The sequence below is a fragment of the Callorhinchus milii genome, unplaced genomic scaffold, assembly GCF_018977255.1.
Source record: "Callorhinchus milii isolate IMCB2004 unplaced genomic scaffold, IMCB_Cmil_1.0 Scaffold26, whole genome shotgun sequence".
Lineage (NCBI taxonomy): Eukaryota > Metazoa > Chordata > Chondrichthyes > Chimaeriformes > Callorhinchidae > Callorhinchus > Callorhinchus milii.
This window is the reverse complement of record NW_024704767.1, coordinates 5,792,514-5,811,263: the sequence shown is the minus strand read 5'-3', so window position 1 is coordinate 5,811,263 and position 18,750 is coordinate 5,792,514. Positions and strand designations below refer to the sequence as shown.

The 18,750-nt window shown below is 38.5% G+C and overlaps 1 protein-coding gene across 1 annotated transcript; it reads right to left on the bottom strand.

The window, feature by feature from the left end:
• Positions 1-1,234: 1,234 nt before the first annotated feature.
• aldh1a3 (aldehyde dehydrogenase 1 family, member A3) lies at positions 1,235-18,276 on the bottom strand. The gene is made up of 13 exons (XM_007907350.2): positions 18,113-18,276; positions 11,370-11,474; positions 10,328-10,468; positions 8,289-8,418; positions 7,771-7,832; positions 6,797-6,925; positions 6,180-6,293; positions 5,493-5,595; positions 4,613-4,797; positions 2,873-3,037; positions 2,625-2,782; positions 2,132-2,206; positions 1,235-1,405 (listed from the first exon to the last, which is right to left on the bottom strand). The coding sequence occupies exons 1-13, from the start codon at positions 18,209-18,211 to the stop codon at positions 1,333-1,335; spliced, it is 1,539 nt and encodes a 512-aa protein (XP_007905541.1). The 5' UTR covers positions 18,212-18,276; the 3' UTR covers positions 1,235-1,332.
• Positions 18,277-18,750: the final 474 nt, after the last annotated feature.

The following is an 18,750-nucleotide window of genomic DNA, read 5'->3' as shown; positions in this document are numbered from 1 at the left end:
TGTTATTTTCAGAAGGTCCACAATAGATTGTCCCATCGTTAAATCTTCCTTAAATTGGCAGCTCAAAGTGTTTTTATGGTCATAATGCTGAAAATGTTGCCGCTGGTTAAGAAACCAGCATCTTTCTCTTTTGGACAGAGCATCACAGTTTAACTAATCACTAATCAGTGTCTGAGGTACTATACTAATTGCCTGTAGAACTGTACCAGAACCTGTGGAGCTATCGTACATCCATCGGCTGTAGAACCATTTTCAATTAGGAGAGAAAAAAAACAGGGGTGGGGGGAGAAGGGGTCGAAATTAAATTAACAAAATAAGCAACTAGGTTGAGGCCAGGATACTGGGCTCATTTAAAAAAAAAACAGCTCAATGCTGTAGTGAGATGACAGGATGGTGGACAGATGAGATAAAATTGGCAAAAGAGCCTTCTTCATACAAATCACTTGTGATGTTGCGAACTAGAATGTGTTACAAACATTGTTGACCGATGATTCATCGACTCCGAACATGAGTCACATTTTACCTTAAGTTAAGGCTTGGTATTTGTTGCATTCTTAGCTTTTCGTTGCACCAAAACAGAGTGCTGGACATTGAGATCGAGAATAATGAGCTACAATGGAACACAGCCATTATAATAACATTTCAGTCAAATATTTACCAAAAATTGGATAGATCAACTAAACCCTTATATATACAGTTTATATATACACACACACTTAATGCATTTACTCGATAAAAAGCTGTGAGTAAAAAACTATTTTCTGTAAACTGTACAGTGGAATCATGTAAACTACACATAGTTACAGTAAATTACCAAGGAGTTATTAATCTTAATTGAAAAGATTCGCAATGAAATTCGCAATGCCTACCCACATTCTGAGAGGCTAACATAAAAGTATGCTTGTTTTTGTTATACATTCAATGCATTAACGCCAAAAAAGCAGGTTGTTGGAAGTATGAAATACAGTATTTTGCTATTGCGTTTAAAGACTATGTCATTCAATTCCAGATGCCCAATTTAACAAAGCCCTTCAGTAAATTCTCAATATCCTTCACCTCTGAAATAGGTTATGTACACACAGGGCAGGGTATAATACCCACAAAATGAGTAATTATAAAAAGTCACTGTACAGTTCAACTATAAGCATTTTTTTGTGACTAACTACAAGTTAAAACAAAATACAAAATGTGCAAAGTCAGAAATTATATTATGGATTTAAGCAGAGTTTCTTCTAATTATTTAGCTTGATTTTTCGGTGTCACTAATTCCTTCCAGGAGCTGGTGTCATATCTTTTAGTGCCGTATCCAAGTGCTTTATTTTTCTTTGCGGCTTAGTGATTATTCTGTGAAATTTTGATAGTCACAGTTTTAACTTCTGTATATTCTGTCAGGCCATATTCACCCCTGTGGGACAATACAATAAGAGCAAGAATGAAACAATAGCTCAGTGGTACAGAAGACAGCATCTATGTTTGAATGTTATTACAGCATTCACAAACACACACAAAGAGGGTTTGGTTATTTGCAGCTGGCTACATTTGAACGAAACTGCTGCAAACTCATTGATTTAAGCCAGACAAAGATCCTCTGGGGGCGGCTTTCATTGCTGGTGGACACTAAGTGTAGCCCTGCTGCTGATCGGATCATGATGAGGCTTGACCTGCCTGCCGATCAATGTGAAGACGATCCACAGTAAGATTTCAGATCTCCTCCACTTTTCTACTTCTGAGGCTTGGGAGAGTTTTCCTGCTGTGGTTGGGAAATTAACATCACAACAGAAAAATGTAGTCCTTTACTTGCGATATACATTTATGGAGTGCCTTTCACGTTGGCTGGGAGTGTTGGATGGGTACCCAGATCGGTGGTGGGAGCTGAGAGGGGAGGGTGAGCAGCAAAAACGTTGACCGAACGCACAGTCAAAGTGGTATATACTTTCACCTTCTGCAATACTTCACATGCTGGATTTCGTAATTGATATTATTAGGCAATCTGGTTACAGCAAGGTCATCTGGGTCCAATATCTCAGCTGTAACATTACAAGATAAACTCCTCAAAATGTAATGTTGACCAACCCTAAAACTTGTGCAATAAAGCGCGCTCTCACAGTTTAATGAACAGAAAGATACTTACATTTCTCTTCCATTTCCGGACATTTTGAAGCCGCCAAAAGGTGCTTGAGCGTGGAGAGCGTTATAACAGTTAATCCTGCAAAACAAGAACGGAAGCAGGTTATGGATCTTGAACTGAGGAATAAGTTTTCCAAATACTTGTTGACAGGAGCAGGTGGTGCTGGCTGCCACCTGCTGGAGCATGCTCTGAATTGTATCCTCTCTTGAATCCATTGAAATGGACGCTTTTCTGCAAGCGTCAGACACCTGTAAGGTCATCTTGTGTCCTGGCCAGCAATGCCCAGATAAAATAGGGCATTCACTTCACGACTGTTTGTGGGACGTTGCTGTCGGCAAATTGGCTGCTGCGTTCAATTACCAATACACAGTCATTACGCTTGAGAGTATAATGCTGCAAAACGCTTTGTGGTGTTTCAAAGCAGTGATAAGGCACTACGTGAAATGCAAGGCTTATTATTATTATTAATGTAGAAAAAATGTATATTTTCATTTACCACACAGTTCCCGATTGGAGGGCAGAGGCTACTGTCAGTGCTGTGTCGATGTTTTTTGTGAACACTCCTGCAGTCAATCCAAATTCACTGTTGTTGGCTCGTTTAATAACCTCTTCCATGCTTTTAAATTTCATTATAACTTGCACCGGTCCAAAGATCTAAGGAACATAAACAGCATCAATGATACCCATTCATAATTCACAGTGAACTTTTTTCATGTTTACGTGGTTTCTTTGAAGGTACAGTACCTCTTCCTTGGCAATGCTCATGTCATCTGTAACGTCTGTGAACACAGTGGGTTGAATGTAATAGCCCAAATCTCCAATCGCACACCCACCACATTCCAGTCTGGCTCCTTCCTTCTTGCCACTTTGTATTAGCTTCAGAATTTTGTCAAACTGATCTTGGTCAATCTATTGTGCAAAGGTTGAAAATGAATAAACCATCCGTAGGCTGTACATTTGCATGCTGTCTTTCAGCCCAAGATTATCAGTGATTGTTCAACACATTGGTGTTTACAACAAAGATTAATATTTGGAAACATAATTCCACCATTCATACAGCAGCACCCTGACTCTGCACCAGCTTCAGGGGCATCTTTAGAAGAGGGCCCGTTAAATGGGGTCTTTATACAGTAAAACAGTCTGATCATGTCGTTGAGACATCTCAAAGTGCTTCACAGAATATACTGTAACATGAATTGATTGTATATTTTGTGAGCAAAACATGGCAGCCAATCGCACACATCAGTGTCCCACAAGCAATCGTGGATTGAGTGACCAAATTATTCATTTATTTATTGGAAAAGATTATTAGCCTTGGAAAGCATTCCAACAATTGACTAACAACCGGATTCCTACTTACTGCTAGGTAAACAGACGTGTGGAGTAAGCAAACTTCCCTAAAGTCTTGCCCAGCCTGGGAATCGAACCCGAGTCTTCTCGCTTGTGAGGTGAGTGCTCTAACCAATACACTACACGATGTCAAGGATTCCTTGCCAAGCATGGAGTATAGACATACACTGAAATGGTTCTTCTGCCATTACAGACTGACAATGTCTTTTGCAACCTAAGAATATCAAAACTTGAATGACATATTGGGTAGAATAGTTGGTTTCAGTTTGCAGCCCAAGGCTAAGATTTCTAGAGACATGACTTCATTTTTAGGGCCCGATAGAATTTCTTGGATTGAGGTATAAAACCGTTTATAATTAAGGTCTTTTGGGGGATTAACAGCAAATGGTCATGGTGAGTTATTGCCCTGTCATTTTACATTGGATCACCACACACTTATCAGTGGGAAAATACACAGTTTAATCTGTGCCGCACCCTCTTGCTTAAGGATTCAGATATTATTAATTATTAATTCATTTCACTGCTGACATTTACTGTTTAATTTGTTTCCATTTAGTTACCTTATTTATTGAAGGTTTAGTTGGTGAATGTGACACTAAAGGTAACTTTATAACAGTCTCTAGGATCTCAGAGGCATGATTCATCTATTTCACTTGCCAAGCGTTTTAATCAGACTTTGCCTACTTGGACTTTGCAATTTGCTGGCCACGGATTTTACAAAATGATAGTTATAAATATTACAGTAAATGCACTTTGCCAAAGTGACAAAAATAAACCTGGTTGAAACCAGGAAACATTTCAGTACATTCTCAGTTTGACACAATACATCCTACAGCATACAGACATTTGTTCCACAGCAGCCAAAAGCTGGGTGCGATGCAATACAGTGCAATACAAATTTACATTTATGTAGCACTTTTCACATCGCGAGGACGTCCCAAGGTCCTTATAGAGCCACACAAATGGACACCCGGAAAAGAGCAAGTACTTTTGTCAAATAAACAAAATAAGCAAAAACTCATCATTTCTTATTCCGTTTCCATTTCCAGCAAGGGTGTAAATTTACCTTCATTCCTGTGTCCTCAATGCTGTATTCAAGCACTTTAAATTAAGGAATGGTTAGTTTTCTCTCACCTGGGGTCCTTGTTCGGTTTTAGGATCGAATGGGTTTCCGACAATTCGCCTCTTGGCGTGCTCCACACTGCGCCTCACAAACTCCTCGTACACTGACTCCTCCACAAACACCCGGGCAGCAGCTGTACAGCACTGGCCTTGGTTAAAGAATGCTCCCTGGTAGGCATATTCCACTGCCAAAGCCACTGGAGAAAAAGGGAATATTTAAAATTTTATACATCCCCCCCACCCCCGGCTTGGCATTATGCTTCGCCACTGTCAATCGCTCTGGGGCACTACCCTGCATGAGGGACGCTATATAAATGCAAGGTGTCGTTATCATTGAACTGTGAATATTTTTCTCCTCGGGATGTTACACAGAGCAATTTGCTGTCCTTTATTAGATGTCCATTGCGTGCTCGTCCCTGCTGGGGGGCAGCAGAGAGCAATAGCAATCTGGAGCTGCAGAAACCCTGTCTGAATGTTTTGCCCACTCCCTAGCCTGAAGGCATGAAAGTGAATTAAAATGGTTCACTGCGAGCTCAGCACAGACCAAATAATGCAGCACAGGTTGGGAGGGAGTTGATCGGGGTCTGTGCAGTTTGATCTATTTTCTCACTGAGTCAATTGTAAGATAAAGATGGGGGGTTGGGGGTGGGGGGAGAATATCCAGTTATAATAATAATAATCCTTGCATTTGATACAACTCCTTTCTTATCAGGTGTTCATTGTAAAGTGGAGTGACTGTGTGTGTGTTGTGGGGGTATATTTATAACCCAATATGAGCTGGCCACCAGCAGAGCAAGACTCGTTCCATTGCTCACTCCATTGCTGCATATTTTTTATCCTGCGAAGTTCATAAACTGAAATACTATATGAAGCAACTGAAAATGTCTCTTACAATCGGAGTCTGCAAATACAATGCACGGATTCTTTCCTCCCAATTCCAGGGTGACTCTCTTCAGGTTACTTTTAGAGGCAGCTTCCTTTATGGATTTCCCCACCTGCCAAAGGTTCAATCAGAGAAAAGTATAAGAATTCAGTGAAATAACTTATCGTGTAATTGCCTAATTTTATAATGGTAATGATTTCCCTTGACCCTAACCCTAACCCTCGACAAAACTGTCTTCATTTTCCCAGACAGAAATGTAGAAAAAAAAGTATGGAACATAGAAAACTAAATGGAATTGAATTAGAACAGGCAGTCTTAAACAGAAATCTGTGGTTAGTGTTTAAGTCATAAATTTCACGGTCCACACAGTGTGGTTAAGGAATGGAAGCTAATACTGCATATAACAAGTATGGTATGTACACAAGTATGACTGAGTTATGCTTTGGCTTTTACAATGCGCTGATCAGACGGCACTTATTTTGCATTTAAACTGAAGGTTTGGCAGCAGTTTGCAATGGTGCTTTACTGCCAAAGATACAATCAAATGGTGGTTGAGCCAGCAGGAACTTCATTGGAGCCCAGCTCCTGACAGAATCTGAAGGAGACTGATTCAGGACCAGTGCAATTTTCACCTCCTGTTGTGTGCGTATCCCATCTGTTCTGCTGAAAGGTGTCAAATCTGAAAGATTTCCTTACCTCAGTAGATCCAGTGAACGCCACCTTATCAATGTCCTTGTGGCAGGCAATGGCAGCCCCGGTAGTAGGTCCATATCCCGGCACTATATTCACTACACCTGGAGGGAACCCCACCTAAAGTACGAGAAACATATTCCAACTTGCTGCTTTTAAAATGCCTCTAATAATAATAATAATAATAATAATCATCATCATCCTTACATTTGGTATAGGTCTTAGTTAGAGAGAATGTTTCAAAGCACTTTACTGGATATACTACCAAGTGCAGTGACTGTTTTTTTTGTCATCGAAACATCTCAAAGCACTTAACAGCTATAAAGTATATTTTCTATGAATATTCTAACAGTTCATAGAAGTAAACCCTTTCAGTTATAGATACTATTTTAACACTGAGTTCACTGTTTGTTGAGAAAAGGTGTACAAATATTGCATTGACCAAAAAACGTGCACATTAAGGTGACATTGTAAAAGAAGTCTAGTATGGATTGAATCATGACAGTGAGCGAGTGTTACAGATAAGCGGTTGTCATGGACTAACGTACTCTATAACAGTTTTGTGCTGCACAAATATTGCATTGTATTATCAATGATCTGCATTCAATGTGAAAAGTACTAACCTCTTTAATTAAAGCTCCCATATAAAGTGCTGTTAGAGGAGTTTGCTCCGCAGGTTTAATTACCACAGTGTTCCCACAGCAGAGTGCGGGTGCCACCTTCCAAATAAACATTAATAGCGGGAAATTCCACTGCAAAAGAGAAATTCTGGCTTCAGATTACATAAGCAAAATAAAATCCTTTGTATTTGATATAGTGCCTAGAATCCTGAAATGTCTCAGAGAGCTTCACAGGGAATTACTATCAAGTTAAGTGTCTTAATAGGCAAACACAGCAGCCAATTTTTGGCATTCCAAGGCCCCACATTGGAAAGTCAAGTATTGCCATACCTGTCACTGGGAGCAGGGATTCTTCCCACTCAGCTCCTGTTAATCCTGCAAGCCAAAGCCCTAAGGTGGTCCTAGCTGGATAAGCAGCAGGAAATGTTACCCAGCAGTGATTTCAATGGCAAACTCTAGCAGTGCTCCAATACATACTCAAGTGTCCCCAAGCCATAATTCTTGCTAACCCGCCCCTAATGCTAGCTGGGATTAGGTAACCAGATTATATCTCTTCAGAGAGAGAGAGTACATATTCCATTCCAAACACAGGGACTTTACCATCTGTAGGTGGTGTACATATATGGAACTACTCTGGTTTGGATACTCTTAAGCATGTTGATGGGTCTTTGCACCACAGCAGACCAAAAATAAAATATTACATCCCACCTGGATTTGGATTTATCTAAGAAACTACAAGGACATCATGTAGGTGTGAACAAAGTAACACAGCAAATAAGTAAATGTTATTACTTATAAATGTTATTTACTTATTTGCTGTGCTTTTCTGTTGCAACAAGTATCGCACAAAAAGTACTGCGTTTATAGCTGGAGCAATACCAGAACGAACTTCCAAGCTTTCACTTTAAGTATGTTTGACAATATTAAAATAAACAGAATGTTCTTGTATCACTTTGCGACAGTTCAATGCAACTCACTGGAGTAATCTGCCCACAGACACCAATTGGTTCATGCCTTGTAAACAGAACAAAATCTTCATCTACGAGAAAGAAGTAAGAAAGAGGAAAAACGTCAGCACATCTTTTAGTTCTTTTGTAGTACAAAATATCTTTATCATGAGCATGTATAGAAATACATAGAACTATTTGCATTTTGTCATCTAAAGGATACATTGGTATTGGGGATTTCACTGTATGTGTGAGTATGAGATAAATAAGGCAGTGCTGTCATGAGATCATTAGTTGTCCGGGCTAAAACATATTCAGGATCATTCTGCTCCATTAGTAAACGAGTGCGAGGACATGTCTTGTTTTGTGGTGTTGGAACATTATATTGTCTAGTCTAGTGTCTGACTGGATGCATTTAAAACATGTTTCGCTTGATGAAAGATATAAGAATTTAACGCCAGTTTCACTCGTTCAAATGGTCAATTAATGTTATTTTGCTAAACATTTGAATTGCATTCAACGCATGCCTATATCCATTACCGACTTACCCACTGGAATACTTTTCCCATGTATTTTATCAGCCCAGCCAGCATAGTAACGCAGTGTTCTAATGCAGCCCTCTAAATCAATGGCAAATGACTGCAGAAAGGGTTTGCCAGTATCCATGGTTTCCAAGGTCTGTCAAGTTCAAACAATAGAGCCTTTAGAACACACATTCTTCACTCTTTCCAAAGCCATGAGCAGGTACGTATGTATGTGTAACTTAAAAGCGTGTTGTTGCATCTACACTGATCTCCTTCCCCACAGCAGTTACGCATGGAAAATGGCACTGCTCTTTCTCTGTGCACTATTTCCTTTCTCTTTCAAAAGAGAATTGGATAGGTACTTGAAAAGGAAAAAAAAGGATATGGGGAAAGAGCGGGGGAGTGGGACTGATTGGGTAGCTCTTCCAAAGAGCCGGCACAGGCACAATGGGCCTAATGGCCTCCTTCTGTGCTGTAATATTCTATGATTCTATGATTCTCAGCTAATATAGTAGCTTATGACATAACCCAGCATTTCCACAGGAATACCTCAGAGGCCACTGACCCCCGGGGGCTTTCCTCTAGGTATTTATCGATTATGGTCTGCAGCCTTTGTGCAGAGATGAGGGGAATAGGAGGAGGGAGGAATGAGCACATGGTAAATTATTGGTGCAGTTTCCATCGAGGAGGTTTCTTATTTGAATCAGGGTCTTCTGTAATAGTCCCTGTCAAAATGATTCTGCTTACATCTGCATAATTGTTTTAAAGGCCTGGTTTATGTTTCCCCTGTTCTGATGAGAATCAATTTATATCTGTGAGCCTCTCTTTGTAATGTGAAGCTATTCGAATCCTCCCTCCCTTTAAGAATTTTCCACAATTCTGACCAAACTTAGCATTTAACTGCAAAAAGGGTTCCCGCAGACTAAAACTAGGTGGAATTTTGGCTCTGTAACTGCCACGTTATTTTCTAGAACCCTATTGGGATTGGATAACAAGCTTGTTCTCTGTATTGTGTTTCAGTTAACAAATTGTTTCTGAATAACCAGCAGTTACAATACAAACTAACTGATGTCTGAGATTAGTCAGAATAGATACGATGAGGAATGATGATTTCCATTTGCATTGTTCTCAGTTTGATGGTGGGATTTAGGAAAAGATCACTGCAATAATTTTTCGGGGCTGATGTGGTTTATGATACTTCTTTTATCTGCAGACAAACCTGCTGCTGTTTCATCCATCAAAGGCGAAGCAGGTGAGTTTTTTTTTAATATAAATTCTTGCACTCTTTATATTGTCATGAAAAGAATTCCTGCTTCCAGCACAGAGTAACTGTTTCACCACACCACGTGGGCACAACCAGGTGTGTTTGAACTTAGCAAACTCCGAGCTTTGTATTTGTCATTGAATTAGGTGTGTTTACTACCTTTCTACTGAGAAAAAATACCATTACAATTCCATCTCTTTTTTTAGAATGTTCAAAGCATAATGCCGATACAAAGAAGCCTTAAGTACTATTCAATTTCGCTATTTCAATTTCCAAAAGGGTTTTGTTTCATGAAATACATCACAGTGACCCTTGTGCACCTTTTATCTGGTGAAAATTCAATTCAACTTGGCGTCCTCTGCTCTGATGTGAGGTAGCCGTATTATTCTGGAAATCCTGGTATGGCAGGAGGCTTGTCTGATAGTTTGCTCATGCTTGATCGTATATGATTACATTGCGCATAAAACAAAGCAGAAACTGGCAAGCCTTCAAGAACACTTCAAGCAGATGAGATTTTCAATCTATTATTATACCTTTCATTTATAATTGTCTGATCACACGCATGCATCATTGGGTACATTGTGAACATGACAACTGAGGTGCACATTAAAGTCATTTTGGAATTAAAAAATCTTATGTTCTGTAATAATAATAGTAATCCTTTATCTGATATAGTGCTATAAGGTTGAAATGTCTCAAAGTGTATCACAGTAATTACTGTTAAGTGTAGCCATGAAATGAATGACCAGTTTTATCTGGAGGATTGTTGTCCAGAATCCCACATTATTATTATACTTACAGCCAGGATGTTACGATCACGTTCAATAAGGTCTGCCCATTTGTACAAGAGTCTTCCTCTGCCTGAACTATCCAGCTTTCTCCACGGGGAACCCCTCTGGAAAGCTGTTCTTGCCGCCTCCACTGCTTTGTCCACATCAACCTATACCACCAAGTTTAATGGGTATCAATAATGTAAGGTCATTGACTTACAGGTTGTTCAATTTTACAAGAGCTACAAAGTGGTTCAACATTCACTTTTATACATTGATACATTTAGACATCTCAAATATGCTGCATGGCGGAGAGGTAGGCCTTGGTTTCATAGCTGAAACCTGGTTTTGGTGTTTATCCTGACTTTTATGCCATCAGAAAAAGCATACCTGCTGATACAATGACTTTCTGTTACTGACACTTTACATACAGCTGAGCCACATATGACTATGTTAATCTGAATATAGGTAACAGGGTGTTTCTGTATGTCAATTAAGTCGAGGTCTAAAGATACTTTTATTCAGACAAGGAAGCGGATATTCACCACAACAGCTAATAATTATTCAAGGTATGTATATACGTCAGACTAGTGTAAGGTCACGGATAAGTTTAGTCATCATTTTGCATAACTTCTAATATTCGCAAGCAATTGTGTATATTTATCTTGGCCAGGAACTTAAACAGGACGTGTCACCCTGTTTTTCCGGTTCACAAGCAGAGCAGTACTGCAGCAACCTTGAGTAATTTTGCCATTGACACATTCAAATTAAGTAGTGATGATTTCACAGGTATTTACCAAAGAGTGATGTCTACCAGCACGTAAAATATGACCTACTCACAGTTTCCAAAATATTTCCACAGAGATATGGAGCAACAGTTGGAGCCCCAGCGACAAGTTTATTTAGAAACAATTGACATCTTTGTGAAAAGTTTATTTTACACCTTACCTTGGGTGTTAATACTTAACAAGTATTCTTAACATTGAAAGGGAACACTATTTAATGTAACAAACAGAAGGAATACTAAGACCTGGTGCCTTCGAAGAATTACAGTTACATTTAATAATTTACCTTGTCACCTTCCTCCACATCGCAGATTTTTTTGCCGGTTGCTGGATTGTATGTGGCGAAAGTTTTACCACTTGCAGATTCATACCACTCATTGTTGATGAAGATCTGTGTGCGGGAAATAAAAGCCGCCCTTTTAGTGATATGAAGGATCAAATTTTTTTCCACTTGGCATTATCGTACCGTGTTACACGAGACATAGGATGGCTCCATGTTTGAAAAAATTGCTCATTTTAAAACACCATTTCTTTTCAACAGTGGAGGTAACCCTTAACTTTACGTGCCCCATTCATTCTTTTGTATATTCAAACTATGCATTTATCAATTTAGCATACACCTTTACAAATTACTTTTACATAGGATATCGATAATATATGAATATGTACAAAGGGTTTCACTCTGAATGGTTGTGCTAATTCCAAGTATCACTGGACTACAGCAGAAACTAAACTGAACCTGAGCAAAATTGATAACATGGCTCTCGAGGGATTAAATAAACTAAATTTATCCAGATAACCAGCTCCATATAAAACAAACTACCTTATGTAGAAAAACTAACTAACCTTAAGTTGTTTATTTTACTACAAAAGGACATATCAAAAAGGACACAAGCTCCAAAACAAATAAATTGTCAATATTATGACAAGAGATAAATCCAGAAGGAAACTGAAACTCATAGAAACTGAACTCCAACTGGAAGGGAGGTGTGAAGGATTGTTTAAAAATAAAGAGTTTTTATATCAAATTTAATTTATTCGCTTGTAACCACATTCTTTTTTAAATATCTAAGCTTTCATTTCAGCACATACTAAAAAAAGTTAAATTGAAAAATCTGTGCAAAAGCATATTCATTTATACATATTACTTAGATGGAAGGATGAACTGTTAAGAAACTTGTCATTTTTTAGTAACCTGTTAGTGTTTATTATTTACAATTCCCAGCAATAAAATAAACATTTCTGAATAATTTAAAAAGTTCAAAGTTAGGCCTCTTACATTAAAAAAAATCACTCAATTAGATACGTTTATAAATGATTGACCCAGGAAGCTGATGTTCTCAGACAGGGAGTATCAGTGGGCTGTTTGACCATGGGCAGTGTTGCAGCCAAGTCTAAATCTACTCCAACCCAATGTCCACTCACTTGCACTTCCAGGAGGGATCGCTCGGCGGTGATCAGGAGCCAAGAATTTAGGCTAATTTTACACGTTAAAATTTCTCCCTTCTCAGCACAGTCTGGGATTGGAACCTGCAACCTTCTGCTCACCGTTCCCTAGCGCTGCATCTTTAACAACTAAAATATTGAGAGCATTATAAACCTCTTTTTGTGATACAAATAATTCACAAAATTTAAGAATAATAACAGTAATAATAATAATCTTTGCATTCAATATGACACCTAAAATATTGAATTGTTTCAAAATACAATTGTTGACAAGTGTAATGACTGGGTATTTGTAGGCAACTTTGTAGACATGGATGTCAGTGCACCCAGAAAACGCATTCATTATAACTCACAGTAAATCCTGTGAGGGCTTTGAGACATGTTCCTCACCCCTCCCACATGGAAGGCCGTATATGAAAAGCAAGGATTATTTATTGTTTATTTTTTCTAAATACATGGATCATCATAAACATTGCTTATTATTGCCAGATGGAATTTAATGATCATTACGTTGTCTTTCAACAAGGTGTGAGCTGTTCCTCAGATAAGAAAGACTGATTTCTTGTGGCTTCATAAAATGTTCCCGAGGAGCTGTGCTTTCTCATCACATGGATCGCACTTGTAATCCACCAATTTCAAGCTTTGAGATTTCTTCTTGAGGTTACCTGAAGCGTAATTGCTGAAAGCCCCACTATCTTGGAGTAACTTATGGCAAGTGTCAAGCATGAAATCATGAGAATCAGATTAGGGGGGATTTCATAAGTTGTGGAAAACTACAGCGTTCATCAAACTGCTGTCGTTTAGCAAAAAATGGTGATAAAAACATGAATTGTATTTGCATGCTTTCTCTTTATGAGTGGAATAATGTAGGATTATTGTATTTTAATACTTAGAAAGTATTACATTTCCCAGTAAATCAAGACTTTCATATCACTTCATTTTGAGTCATATCCCTTCCTATCACTAAAATGAGTCATAATAATCATAATTATTAATAATAACAGTACTTGCATTTGATTTGGCACCTTGTCACACTGAACTGTCTTAACGACCTTCACAGAGCCGTCTGTAACGTGTAGTGACTGGATTTGTAGGCGAACATGACTGCTAATTTGACCACAAACGGCCATGAATGAACAATTTTTTGTCTGGGGGATTGTTGAACAGGCAGACATGGTCTTTGGTTTAAAGTCTCATCCAAAGAACGGCAACTTGCACAATGCAGTACACCCACAGCAATGCATTAGCGTGCCAGCCTAATCCGCTAGTATCCTATGGATCACAGGTCGCTTTAATATATTTCCCACAGCATCACTTTATTTTGTATAATATAAAGTTGTGTTTTGAAATGAAGGTTTTATTTTGTAATTTAGAGCATTAGTGATAAAAAATATATTTTGAAGTTATGAATTTCTCCCACCTTCATTAGTTTGTACTAACACAAGTAAAAGTAGCAACACTTTCTAAAGGTTTGTTATGGTTCAGCGAATAGAAGAAAACCACATGTATGTGCCAATTATAGAATATGATTCAAGCACCCTTTAAAGGTTGTGGATAAGACAGAGTCTGGTGTGTGCATGCCTATTTGAAGGTACATATATATGTGTAATAGCATTTACTACCAACATCCTGCTGATCCATATGTGTGACCTCATTCTGTGACTCAGCACTGCATTGCAATAGAGGAACTCTCCCACGCTTTCTATAGATTTCCTAAATTAATTCAATTACTGAAACAGTTATTTAATATAACGTTGATGCATGATAACAAAAAGATTGAAAGATCAATAATCTTTCAATGTAGTTAATGTGAATGCCTTGTTAAATAAATGTTGACTATCTTCGAAAGGAACAGTCAATAGAAAAAAACTGCTGAACTTCACTGAAAACACAAACATTTCAACCATTCATAAATGATCCCTTTTATTGTATTGCGATTAACGACAATACTTGAAATTCACCCTAATATTACTAATTATATTTATTGTCAATTCCTCTTCAACCCGGGATGGCTAGAGTCATTTGAATTATTCCTGCATCTGAACACTGAATCATTGGTTCTTTTTTCTTCTCTTTTTTTTGTGTTGCTTCCCAACTTTTTTAATTGCAATACCACCAATAGATAGATTCTTCACACATGTCTATAATCTTCATAATGCAAGACTGAATTCAGCACTGAAGGTTCAGTAAGATAATAATAATAATAATAATCCTTGCATTTGATATAGCGCTTTTCACGTCGGGAGGACATCCCAAAGTGCTTCACAGAACACATTGTAAAGTAAATTGACTGTATATTTGTGGGCGAACGCGGTAGCCAATTGTGCACAGCAATGTCCCACAAACAGTCGTAGATTGAAAATGACCAATTTATTATTGTTTTTGCTTTTTTGGAGAAATTATTATTAGGCGTGTGGAGTAAGGAAACTTGCCCAAGGTTTCGCCCTGCCTGGAATTGAACTCAGGTCTCTCAGATGTTAAAGATGTTAAAATGTATCTTAGAAGTTCTGATGAAAACAATATGATGGGACAAAATGTCCGAACTAAAAATGAGGCAGTGAAAATAATTCTCTTATTTCCATTAGAGATTAACAGAATTTTACTCAATTAATTTGATTAAAAATCAATTCCCAATTAAACATTAATCATCTTAGTCTCCTGATATAGGAACTGCAGCGGATGGAGATCAATGAGAAGAGAATCAGATAATTTCCAATTCTGAAATATATGGGAAAAGCTTTTTGCCTACAAAATGTACAGTCAATTCAGTATGTATTCTGTGACATGCTTGAGATACCTCAAAGGCGTGATAGGGCTCTATATCAAATGCAAAATCAAATGCAAGTTTTTGTCTGAAGGCACTTGTGGATGCAGCATCATAGAGAAATGAACCTGATTTACAGTCAATGTATCAATCAATAATTGTAAATAAATTATTCTGAGTTGTCATTTTGACTCCATCTCCCACCCTCACACTGATGTGTCTCTCCTGTATCACCCTTACCAACCCCAACACAAACATCACCTCTCAGTTATTTTGCAGGCAGCTATGAGCCAACAAGAGCTGAACATGATCTTAACATCATTTGTCCTTGCCAATCTTCTCACCATCCGAAGCTGTTTGATTGGTTTATTTCTGTATGTATATATAACATATACTTATACAGGGGACTGTTGGATAATGTTCAGGGGAGGAGTGGGAATCCTGTCTTATTTCCCCCTTCTTTAACCCGAAGCCACGTTTAATACTAACTCAACTAGGAATCGAACCTGAGATATGTGTGCTTCAGCTACTCACTGGGTAAAACCCCTGAGCCATCAGTAGACCTTTAAACACCTCCAAAGCTTAGCTGTCTGGTTCACTTCCCCTGCATCTATCAGGTGTATTTGTCTTCCCTCCTCTCCATTGGAAACATATCCCTTTTTACGGCTGTCTCATACCCTCTCATGCTTTCTAACACGACTCTATGTTATAATAATAATAACAATGTTATGTTAGATTTCAATATCTGTTCACAATCCATCAGCTACATCTGTTCCGCATGCAATAAAGTTGTGCTTCTCTGTATTGTGTACTTTCTGCCCTGATCGTACTTGCTCTCCTCTCTACTCCAAACCCTTTTAATTATCGATTCGAAATTGAATATTAACAAAGAGCAACGTTTCGATTTCTAGCTTCAAAAAGTTAACACAGTCCATCGATAAAATCAGCTATGAATTTACAACTTTTGTCCCTTCAAATGATTTTGCAGCTATTTGCAGTAATATATAATCCAGTTGAAATGGATATTATTATTATTATATTCGTTTATGTATAATAGTTATAGTGGGGATGAATGATAAAGAGTACATTTGACAATTTCTAATTCTGCGGATTTTTGGGGAGTTAATCTACAAAGTGGGGGCGTGAAGAGTTTAAGGTAAAATGTTCGTAGTGAAGTAATATCTAACATTATCTTTTTACCATAATTAAATACTATAACATTCTCGCTGTTAAGAAGAGCACGATTCGCACCAATTATAAATAATGTTTACACATTTTGGAGAGTTCAGAAGTATTTAGAAAACGTTCAATCCAAAATGCTACTTCGGATCTCTGCTTCGCAGATCAGTCTGACAGCAAAAACTGAACAGAAATGTTATCCTTCCATTCCGATTATCGAGTCACATCTGTGAATATACCGGAACGCATTTCCGTGTTTTAACTGATAATTGTAGAAGAGAAATGCATCACCAAAATTCACGCAGACACCAATAATTTAAGGCAAGAACTTGCTCGCCAACTTCACTGCGGCATCTCATGCGGGAATATGATCCGCACATCATAGCTTTGAGCTGAATGTTCCGCACATGATAGCACAATCATACTCACAAACATGTGTTGCTATAATTGCGCATACTTTACAAATGCCGTTTGACTTCGCACGAAAACCAGTGGGACTCCGTGCGATTTGCGGTTTAATACAAAACAAAACAGGAGCAGCTTTTAAAAAAAAAATTTTTTTGCAAATTTGGCGATCGTTTCAATTGTGGAGAAATCATTGATGTTCAAGCACCGAGTCTGTCTCAACACCTTATCGGTTTGCCCGGTATTCAATTCGCCAGTGCGCCACATCATTTTCTGGCAAAACCAGTTGGAAACAGTTGCACTGTTGAATTATACAATTCTCTCGGATTTCTCGCTGCTCCTCTTTACTACGGTGTTAGCATTTTCGCACATGGTCAAAATGCACGTTCTCACCCACCCCGAGACCAGACCAGACCAGACCAGACCAGACCCAGGCAATACAAGGCAATCAATACACAGCGTTTCCAAAATCTTAAGTTTTCCTGATCATTCTGATCTCTCCTCCTCCAGTGTGTGGTTTAGGATGCGAGCGTTGGTGAGACTGGTATCTGGGATGCTGTTCTCTATCCAGTTATTCCTTGTCTATCATTCCCCAGTAGTTCCATCATCTCTCTGCCCTTTCTGTGGAAACGAAGCTGTTTTTTTTTTTGACCTATCGCACAGAGGGTATCACTGGGTGCTTATCTAACCGAAATGATCTTGGATAGCCTACGGTACCATAAAAACCGTGTTATCTGCACCATTCACCAGAACGATACATCAGCAAACCTCAGATATATGAAACAAATCTCGACCTTGATAACCCCATCGTTTTTTTTTAAAAAAACCCCCATAATTCTGATGATTTTAAAGAAAGGAACGTAGCCATCCATAGACGTTTTGACTATTTGATGCTATTTTAATCTATTTTAACCCAAGCGAAGCTTTTTTTCCTGTTCGGATTGACAATAGACAGACTGCAAACAAGCGAAATGCATATTTTGCAGTGCTCGCGATTCTCTCCGTTTATCTCTAGGAAATATATTCAAACGATTTGCCGACCTAGTAATAATAATAATCATCATCATCATTGTATTAATATAGCGCCTTATCAGGTCTTCGAGATGTCTCTTAAAGCGCTTCACATAATATACTGCAAAGTGAATTGACAATATTGTGTGGGCGAGACTTACACGTTTATATAGTGATTTACAAGCATTTATTACACTGGATATATTAAAAGAAAGTTCACAAACCTTGGTATATTTCAAACCCAGATTTTTAACTGGATTAGGCAACAACGCTGCAAGTTTTTTGTCTGTCTGCCTGTTGTCTATCACTCCGTTTTCTGCCATCCCGGATGCTCGGCTGTGGATGTTTTGGGTGATGCTGTACTTTGGGTGAAAGGTACAAGTGCTGGTCCTCGAGGGAGGGAGAGAGAGATGGGACCTGGCGGAGAGCAGGACTGGCGCTCCCTTTAAACGCTCTGTAAAGTCGGTGTTGCCCGCGGATTGGTTCCACTACACAACAGCCGAGTCCCGCCTGTATTTAAAGGAACACTTCTCCCTGAAATGGATCAAAGTTCATTAGCAGGACTTCCCCCTGTGCACTATCCACTACGTAAGACTACGTCCCACGATGGTGTCATAGAAAATACATACTGTAGTTACTTGCAATTAAGCATAAAGGTGTGTGACCCAGAATGAGCAAATCATTTATCCCTTTCTATGTGGAATGAACTATTTCTGGTTAGTGGGGTATGAGCGTTGATGTCAATGTGACGACGATGAATAATCTTAGTATTAGGATCACATACATCATTGAGATCAAGCAACATATCAAGAAAAACGTATAGAACTACGTCTCAATAAATCCAGTCGTTACCATTGTTCTG